General features: G+C 36.0%; 1 protein-coding gene and 1 long non-coding RNA gene across 2 annotated transcripts in view; one reads left to right on the forward strand and one right to left on the reverse strand.

The window, feature by feature from the left end:
• rab40c (RAB40c, member RAS oncogene family) overlaps positions 1–7393 on the reverse strand; it is a 35437-nt gene extending 28044 nt beyond the window's left edge. The window contains exon 1 of the mRNA NM_001040348.1: positions 7153–7393. Coding sequence (NP_001035438.1) covers positions 7153–7294 — 142 coding nt within the window. The 5' untranslated portion in view covers positions 7295–7393. The remainder of the gene's footprint in view (positions 1–7152) is intronic.
• Positions 1–10448, forward strand: part of LOC141381204 (uncharacterized) — a 28584-nt gene that overhangs the window by 15814 nt on the left and 2322 nt on the right. Inside the window, exons 2-3 of the long non-coding RNA XR_015480846.1 lie at positions 6118–6279; positions 10282–10420. This is a non-coding gene — a long non-coding RNA (uncharacterized LOC141381204). The remainder of the gene's footprint in view (positions 1–6117; positions 6280–10281; positions 10421–10448) is intronic.

Genomic DNA, 10448 nt, shown 5'->3' on the forward strand with positions numbered 1-10448 from the left:
AATGTTTTTTAAAGCTCAACTATTTATAAAGATGCAGAGTCTTTAAAAAAAAGAATGTGACAGAGCTTTAAAGGAGATGAAAGCAAAGGAAATGTCTTAAATGAGGTCTATGAGAGGATCCTACCCTGCAAACTGTCAAACATCTAAAGCACTAAATAAAGCACCACCACTAAAGACATCAAAACCAATTTTTTTTTTTTTTTTTTTTAAATTTTAAAATTTTTACTATTTACTCAAAAAGTCAAGTGGTTTAAATCATTTAGCTTTAATGAATTTCTTTCTTCTGTTAAACACACCAAAAAAGATATTTTAAACAATGTTGGAAACCAGTAGCCATTGACATCCATAGTACACTGAAAAAAATATTCAGAGGTGATTCCTTGGATTTACTAATTACGTTAAGTGGCTGTAAACAATTTATTTGGGCTGAATTTAAACAAACAAATTTAGTTGAATTTTATTCAATTTAATTTGTTTGTTTAAATTCAACACAAATAAATTGTTTGCAACAGTTTTGCAGACATCATTTTTTCAGTGTAGGAACAAATAATTTAGGTCAGCTGTTGGTTTAAATGATCTCCTTTTGTCTTCAACAGAAGAAAACTATTCAAACAAGTTTGGAACATGTGAAGGAGTAAGTGAAGTAATTTCATTTTTGGGTATCTAGACAGACCTCTCTAACCAAGGTTTGTTGGCAATTGACCACCATGAGTCATCATTAATATTAAATGATCATGAACTGCAAAAGTCCAGTAGAATGCTAAATTATTAACAACACCACAGATTGAAGTGGAAAAAATGACAGATCAAATTTCTAAAGGTTTCTAAAACATTTTTCAAAGTTTCCATGGTTTTAGCCTCAATAAGTCACCAAAGTACAAAGTGTTACAGCAATGCTATTCAAGCCAAATTGCTCTGTCGATCACTAGCAACCCAACCAAGATGTTTGCATCTGCAACTTTAGACTGTAAATATTTACAGTTGTTCACTCAAAGCCAGAGCAAAGACAAATCAATCAGAGTAAACACCAAAGACTCAATTTGTATGAAAACAGACTGCATTTTAACAAGGCTTCTGAGAACCCAGAAAATCTCCAGAAAGCAAAACTGCATGTCATTTAGCTCACGGATTTATCTAAAGAATACTACAGGGACAGTCCCCTTGAGGCAAACTGGGGTTAAATGCCTTGCTCAAGGGCACCTGCAGTATGGGAACTGAACCCACGACCTTTTGGTTGACAGTATAGAACTTTGCTCTTAAAGGCATAGATCATCTAAAAATTAAGATTTAAAATCACCCTCAGGGCAATCCAAGATATAGGACTGCTTTTTTAGAAAATTCTTTCCATTTTTTTTTTAACCTTTTTTTTTTTTGTCCTTGATGATTCATAAAAGTCAACGGCTACCAGCACACAACGAGCCAAAAAACATACAGGCAAAACAAAACGAATCCCCGTGACAACTAAAAATATTTTCTGAAAAGCTAACTTAGAAATAACATTCAGTGTATTGTAATAGACCAATATTTATGTTATTTAAAATGCATCCTCAGGGCCATAGTGTTTTTACATGTACATTTTTTGAGATTGATTTGCATTAAGAACAGTGGTGTCAGCTAACAATCTCCTTTAGGCCCCATTCACACAATGAGTGACTTGCAGTGGCGACTAGCGACCATTCACTTCAACAGAAAGAGAGCATTTTCGGGTAACCTACGTCTACGCCAGGGCTGCTCAACCCTGTTCCTGAAGATCTATCTTGCTGCAAATTTCAGCTCCAACCTTGTTCAAACATACCTGAACCAATTAAATAGAACCTGAACAGCACTTGATAATTTACTGACAGGTGTGTTTGATATTGGTTGCAACTGAAATCTGCAGGAAGGTAGATCTCCAGGAACAGGGTTGAGCACCCCTGGTATACGCAATCGACATCAAAACAATATCTTTCTGTAAATATCACTATAAACAAGGGTTGCACGATTAATCGAAAAAAGATCATGATCTTGATTCAACCCTACACACGATCATAATTCAGCTTTTCTACAATTCAGTCAATTATATTTTCAAGGTCAGAAAGAAGGCTACATATATAGGCTACATTGCTAGACCAAACTATAAAAATCAACATGGACACCTCCAAGTGTCACATACTGTATTTATAAAGTATAATTCGCCCCAAAATGTCCTTTCTGTCCTAATGTAATGACGTATTCATGGTCAGCTCAGCTGTTTGTTTACTACCGAGAGGACACACATGCTCCTGTGAATGAAGACTACATTAGTGAACCTGCATAGTCTGTGAATAACAGGTAATAAAGTCGTAAACAACATTCAAATTGTTGCACAGAGTGATCGTTTGGGTGCCGTGTCGGAAGTATGATTTGCATGTATGTTTTTTCCTCAGTGATGTTTCCATGACACGAACCCCACACGGCAGTGAAAGGGAAACCAGCACGCACATCATTTTAATGATCATATCGCATAGAGTTATGATTATGACAAGCATTTGATTTTCCCAGAGATGGGTTGCGGCTGGAAGGCCATCCGCTGCTTATTATTGTTGTTTTACCATATGTTTAAGTAATATCAATAATAATAGCCTACTCATATTAACCTATATATTACATCTACAGAATCGTGATCTTGATTTTAAGCAAAAGAAATCGTGATTCTCATTTTTGCCAGAATCTGTAAATGTTACCCAAGTAATCCGAGGATAGGAACGCCTACTAACGACTTCAGTCACCACCAAAAGCAATAGGCAGCTACAAAGTCAATAGAGGCATTAAAGTTCTACTGAAGAAAAATCAGATATCTACACACTAAATGGCATGAGGTTGAGTAAATAAACAGCATTTTTGGTCAAACCACCCATAAAAGGATAATTTTACAGTTCTTGATACAAAGAAAAAAAAAGTTCTTCTAACATTTATAATATGTACTATATAATTACATGATGTTTAAATCACAATCACATCATTTTTACCCAACACTCTTAGCTATTCTGCCTTTGACGCAGTCGATATCTCTACATACCAAATACATAACTCGTGTGAAATAAGTCTTGCAACCATCTGAGCACGTCGGAACGGCATCTCCCTTAGGGTTATATACAAATATCTGCAGTGCATTTTACCTCCACTGAATTCTCAAATGCCTCTCGGAGCCATCTGTGATGATTTTGAGTGATTGGGCAAAGCAACTCATTTGAAGCTGGACCGGCGAGTTCCCCTAGGACACTTCAGACAAGAACCATCACTGAGAAATCTCTCACGCCCATAAAACACACACTGTTCTCTAATAAATTCAGCCAACAGGATAAACAGCAGCTCAAGTGAATGAAAAGGGACAGAACAAGAGCAACGCAGCTCCTATTTGCCCGCACACATGAGGCTCATTTGGATATATGAGAGGCATATCAGTCTATAATTGGTCTATCGGCTCACAAGCTTCAGTCTAATGACAGAGCATGTGATCTCGTTACGGCAGATGGAAAGCTGTGAAATAAATCAAATCAAAAGAGCTTGTGTCTAAAATTGCTCTTGGTGGTCTGCTATGCTGACCTTTGCAATGAAAACCAATATACAAACAAACTTCAGACAAGTAATATATACTTTGTGCGATTAGTATCCTATCACAGCTTAAGAACATTTACCAAAAACAACTTGTGCGATAAATAAAACAGGCCTACCAAAATAGATTTTTTTTTAAATGATACAGATTTATATTGCACACATAATACCTCAATTCTTTAAATACTGGTAGGTATTCAACGATTACAGATTTTGGTTGCATGATTATAGTCTGAGGAATAATCACGGTTTCACAGTTATCACGATTATTATGATCACTTTTGATCAACTATTTCAAAATTGTTTAGTATTTTCCTTTTGTATTTTTTTCTCTTTAAAGTAGAAATGCGTATATTCCACAGCCTACAAAGGATGAAGCTGACCGGTCAGTTCTGGTCACGTGACTTGTGGCATTCTTTTAACTAGGTGCATCTGGAAAACGTGAGTGCAGCACGCGGCGTGACACTGCCAATATGCCTCGATTGGAAATAACGAACTTGCGTGTGCAAAAGACAGCCCTTAGCTAATAGCCACAGCTATAGAAAAAACATGCCCTAAATCCAGTGTACATGCGTATTGTGTACAGGCTCGGAACTTTAAACTAGAGCACAGCTGGTATAACTTTTAGTTGCAGCAGTTTTGTTCCATGCAGAAATGCGGTGTTAAAAATCCTTTACGATTAATTGACCATGATGAATTAAAGCACGGTAAATAGTGAAATCGGTTAATCGTCGCATCCCTAAAAACCAGTCATTCTCATTCTCAAGTGAAAAGTAATCAAATGTGTGTGAACACTGAACATGAGGAGCTTGACAAATGCAACCTAACGATTACTCTTTGTTCAATTTCTAAGCAAAAATTCTTAAAAAAATTCCAAAAATTCTGAGCGATGAAAAAAATGTCTGTATTTATTTAAAATAGAGTTGCTATAATCCCCTTAAATGTGCACTCATCAGTACAGGTGTCTATCATTCTGTTGTTTTCTGTAGTGTGTTTTTGTGTGCCGTTTCCTCCATTTCTTTTCTAATGGCAAAACAATGGCCCTCTGAGGTTTAACACCCTGTATTCAAAGCAAGTGTTGGTTGCATGTATACAGAGACAGATTTTTTAACACATTCTCAAAAGCCACATGTGTGAAAAAACTTAAAGTACAATATGACTATGAGCTATACCCAAAAAACGAATCATAAATCAATAAATAACTGTAAAAAAAAAAAAAAGCAACTTTTCAAACTGTTGAAGAACATAAGTAGCTAAATTTTAACATTATTAAAAAATAAAGTGCAAACATTTTGAAAAGTTTCCAGAAATTTACCCAATATATTCCACTCCTTTACAGCCCTATTTATTGTGGTCACAAAAAAATAAATAAAGAAGTATACAAGTATTATTTTTAAATGATAAATCACCTAAAAATGAACATTCTTTTTAGTAGCGTCAGCTTATACAGGTTTACAAGCTCATGCCTAGGCAGAGTTGTTTTCACAACTATTAGCTGAAGGCGCTGTGGATTAAAAGTAAGGTTGTTAAGTAACATTTATATACTATATTTGAGTTTGAACATACTTCATGATCTAAAAAGTACATTCTATATATTATGAATGAGAGTAGTTGGAATGGAATTTGGATGTACTACATTCACAATTTGTCATTATCACATGACCTACCCATGCCAGATGCATCACTTTACTGCAATTCATAAATTCTCTTGAAAGGCATCATGGGATGGTAAACTGTCTATTGGATGTGCATTTCAGAATCTCGCCAGTAGTCACGTGGCTACTTCTTGCCTACTGTAAATTCAGACATGCTGTACTACTTGGCTTGGGCTCACATTAGGGTCGCACAATATATCTTTTCAGCATCGATATCGCAATGTGCGCATTCGCAATAGTCACGTCGCAAGATAAACAATGTTAAGTCGGATTTATAGTTGACAAGGAGCTACAAAACATGAGATTGTGGAGTCACTGCTGAGTTTAACCATAATAGAGTGAAAATGTATCATTCACATGTGTTTTTAAGGCCTGTGACTCAGCATTTTAAGAGAGTATAAAACATTTGGGCTCAAGGAAATTATGTTTGGAGGTGTAACATAAGAATTGCATTTAATTATTTATACAGAATTTTATATGATTTACGGAGAAAGAATTCTTGCTTTGAATTTGTCATTTCTGATCCAAATATCTACATTTCAAACCGAAAATAAGATTACTTCACTTACCCAATTGGTAGATAATTATGATTGTTTTAAAGAAAAACCTTTTAATTTTGACTCAGTTTGACTGGTAAATAAAAGTGAACATAGTAAGAAAACCTCAGATTAACTGTCAAATACTGCTAATCAAATCATCTTGTGAAACTGTAAACAAATCACAATATTTATCACAGGAAAATAAAATATCACAACATCAGATTTTACCTTAGCTCACAAACAGATTTTTACATATTTTAAAGTAGTAAAGTATGCAGTTTTTTAACACTAAGGATTATAGTTCAAAAAGATACATGCATATTTAATTGTTTTGACTAAATTCCATTTAGGGAATCACATGGTGCATTGGGTAGCACAGCAAGACGTTCACTGGTTCGGGCCCAGGCTGGGTCAGTTGACATTTTGGTGTGGAGTTTGCATGTTCTCCCGTGTTCACGTGAGTTTCCTCCAGGTGCTCCGGTTACCCCACAGTCCAAAGACTTGCGGTACAGGTAAATTGAATAAGCTTAATTGGCCATAGTGTGTGTGTGAGAATGCAAGTGTTTATTGGTGATTTCCAGTGTTGGTTTGCAGCTGGAAGGGCATATGCTGTGTAAAACACATGCTTAGTTTTGGTTGAACTATTACTTTAAATGTCCTGTAATCTGATATTGTAACATAAATATATAACAGTTACGTTATACAATTAAAAATCATATTTAATTTTACTATAGTGTTTTACTGTGCTCTTTTAGATTTATATGAAGCTAATTTGCATTCTTAAATAATTAAATAGCAGTAGTTAGAAAGTTGGACTTGTAACTCAAAGCTTGTAGGTTCGATTCCCGAACAAGGCACCTAATCTCGAATTGCTTCCCGGGGTGCTGGAAGCAAAAGCTGTCCACTGCTCCAGGTGTATGCCAGGCTGTGACTGCACTTGGATGGGTCAAAAGCAAGAACCTATTTCAAGTACGGGTAACCATATACTTTACAATGCTCACTTCCTTCACACACACACACACACACATATATATATATATATATATATATATATATATATATATATATATATATATAAAATTTTTTTTTTTTTGCATAAACCTCACCAAAAATGTAGTGCATCTAAAATAGGCAAAAGTTAACATTACACAATCCTAATCCTATTGAAGATAAAGAGATCAATAAAATATTGTTGGCTGCTTTTCTGCCTCACTGACACCATAATATGACACCCACAGTATGACTCAACACACTCCCACAAGAAAAATATGCTACATGTTAGTTGATAAACCTGCACAAACATCAATAACCTGAATGGATCTGTATGCGAGATGTGTAGCTTGTGCTCTGCCTGAAGATATGTGGGAAGTGTTGAATAAACTCACCGCTGCTGTAGGCATATGGAGACTCAGCAGATCCGTCTTGAAGGCTATCCAGGATCTCTCCCTTGCCCACGTCGCTGTCTCCGACCAGGAGGAACTTGAGCAGGTAGTCGTAGCTCTTCACAGGGCTTCCCTGGGTGCCCATGACTACTCACATCAGAGAGCAAAAGACAGGAGACCACTGAGTGTGTCCCTCTCTGATGCCAAAGATGGACCCCTGATTCCTTCAGAGCCCTTGTGTCTGGTCTATCTTTAAACTTGTAAGACGAAGGGGAAAATCAAACCATTTCCCACACTTCCAGTCCAAATGCGGGAACACAAACTTGTTTATAGTATATATATAGTCTGTAAAACGTCCAGCTGTGTTCAGTCCTCCGAGCTCAATGTTGTAAAACAATATGAATCATAGGGTGTATAAATACATCAATGGATTGCGAACAGCTACAGTTGGGTTGTTTACATTGTTTCAAACGAGCTTAAATCATCATTACCGACTGAAAGCTAAAATAACACGCGTAAAATCAATCACAGAAACGACATTCATGGCCAGTTATTGCTGTAGCAGAAAAGCAATTGAGCTATCGAGCTAGTGCATTGTTAGCATGAAGCCTGCCAAGCTGTCAGCACAAAGAAATAATTTCATTACATTTTTTATAATCTACATTTTTATCGGCTATGACAATATTATCAATATGAATGTTTACTTGTATTAGTAAAACTAATTAAAACGCGTCCAATTGGGGTTCGTTGTTCAGCTGAAGTAACCCAGCATCGGCTAACGCTAATAGCTAGTTACAAGCATAGCGAGTCAACAACAAGCGCACAACATTGATTTTACACCATAACTCCAGAGTTCAGCATAAACCCGTCACGAACACAATCTATCCCCGCTGGAAAGACAGAAAACAAAACTTTATCTGACGAAAGGGAAAAGGATATCCACAGTTAGCTTAAGCAGTTGATGCTAACGCTTCTGGTAGAAATCATGGCTCCTTTTCTGTTTTGATGTGAATAACAAAGATTCATGCAAGTTGACGCTGCTCCTCTCGGGATCTCTACGCGCTATCAGGCGGTTTGTTTGGGGCGAGGCGAGGAAGGCAAGTTATTAAACGACAATCCGTCCTGCTGGATATGATTGCATGCGCTGTAAATTCTGTCGGATATCCAAATATGTCCCATGATCTCTCGCACAGGAGAGATCACACACACTGTCACGCTGAGCTTTCACCTCTGCGTACTGCTGCGCTCTAACTGACTGGACCTCCCCCTACACGCGCGCACGCGCACACACACACACACACATGCACACGCGTCTCGAAATAGGTCCATATTATGTATAATATAAATACAAACAATAAAAGCTTAAACAGAGTTAAATTAAAATGAAAAATAACCAGAATAAGAGAGCAATGTTAAATATATCCATATATCTATAAAGTACCCTAATATTGAAGACTGAATTCATATAAAATTAATGTAAAGCTACAAAAATAAATAAGTTAAATGAGAAATGAAAATATTAAATCAATAACTTTACCATTATATTATATTATGTTATATATAACATTTAATTATTTTATATAGGGCTGCACGATATTGGAAAAACCTGACATTGTGATATTTTGTTTTTCTTCAGTACATATTGTGATATTGAGTATAATTACACCAGATGAAATGAACGGCTCTATTTGGAAATAATTTATAATTCTAGATTGATTGGGGTGACTTTGTAGTTTAGTGCACCTGCACAAAATATAATAAACCAAATCACTAGCATCAATAAATACAATGAAGCAAAGATGCAAATGAAATGAACAAAATGTCATGGTTTTCTGGGAGTCTAGCAGTATTCAGGCAAAATAATAAACAAATGTAAAACAGCACTGTGTAGTCTACATCATATAAATATCTTTCAAGTTACAAGCATTACACTTTTTTGCCTAAATGTGTAAAAGTGGTTTGAAATGCTCAGAGGCCTTATAGGAACAAATGCAACTAATAAACATGTTGGTTAACTTTAATAAAATTTTGCAGTGAATCCACAAATCACGTTTTCAACTGGATAAACCCAACACAACATTGCAGATCCTTCGATGTGACTCTTGTTTTAAATAGATAAAAATAGAAACACAAACAAAACAGGCATTACATTATGACACACCCATTCATGACAGCACACAGCATGATTCCTCTGCCACATCTCTTAATTCATTTGTTCTCAGTGAGTATGAAGGCAGGTGATGTTGACGTTTAACAATCTTGTTTTAATAAGTGTGCAACTGTTTAGGCTGAGGGGTGGTTGGTACTAATTCTGTTTATTTTGTCTGTCTGTTGTTAGAAATGTGGTATTACAAACACTTGGGTTCATTCTGTCATTCTGCCAAAATGGTGTGGCTTGCTTTCCTTCTGTTGAACACAAAAGATGAAATTTGGTTGAATGAAATAGTCAGAACTTAGATAAGATGTTAAAAAATTAAAAGAAAATTTTGGGGCGAGCTGTTAATAACAATGCCAGTGACTCGCGGCCCCCAATATTCTCTCAAGTGGTTATAAATGTATAAACCTTGCACCCAACGGTGCACATATGCCAATAGGCCCAAGTCTATTCATCGTTTATTTTTGGAGAACGCCACTTGGAGACCCTCCTTCATGTTCAGTTGTGGTCTGTATTTATTTTTAATGTATGCGAGTGCCGTAAAGGTGTCAGAAAGTTTAACCTGGTGCCCTGAAATCAATGTCTAACACTATTGCTTTGTCTTAAATATAACATAATCAACACTGGGGTGGCAAAAACAAAACATTTTGAAAGGCTAATGCCTTTTTAGTTGCATGTTGTTTTCTTAATGTTTATCATTAACATGTTAGCAATGTTACTTTTAACTACTATTTTGTTCTTCAGGAGGTTATGGATAAATTATGGTAAAATTTTTTATAAATTTTTATAGTTTAATAAAATGTTGATTTTCAGAAATCGACCCCCCCTCCCCCTGTTATTGTCTCGCAACCTCCCAAGGGGTTTCGACCCCTACTTTGAGAACCACTGCCTTAAAGGGATACATAACCCTAAATGAACATTTACTGACCTTTTACTCAAGCTAAACCTTTACGAGTTTCTGTTTTTTTTTTTTTCAGTCGAACTTAAAAGAAGATATTTGAAGAATGTTGGTACCATGTGTTCTCCTTTCATAGCATGAACGTCAATGGCTATTGGCTTCCAGCATTGTGCAAAATATCTTCATTTGTGTTTAACAGGAAAAAGAAACTTGAACAGGTTTGGAACAACTGCATGGATCGTAAAT

Source organism: Danio rerio, chromosome 3, assembly GCF_052040795.2.
Source record: "Danio rerio strain M-AB ecotype USA chromosome 3, GRCz13ab, whole genome shotgun sequence".
Lineage (NCBI taxonomy): Eukaryota > Metazoa > Chordata > Actinopteri > Cypriniformes > Danionidae > Danio > Danio rerio.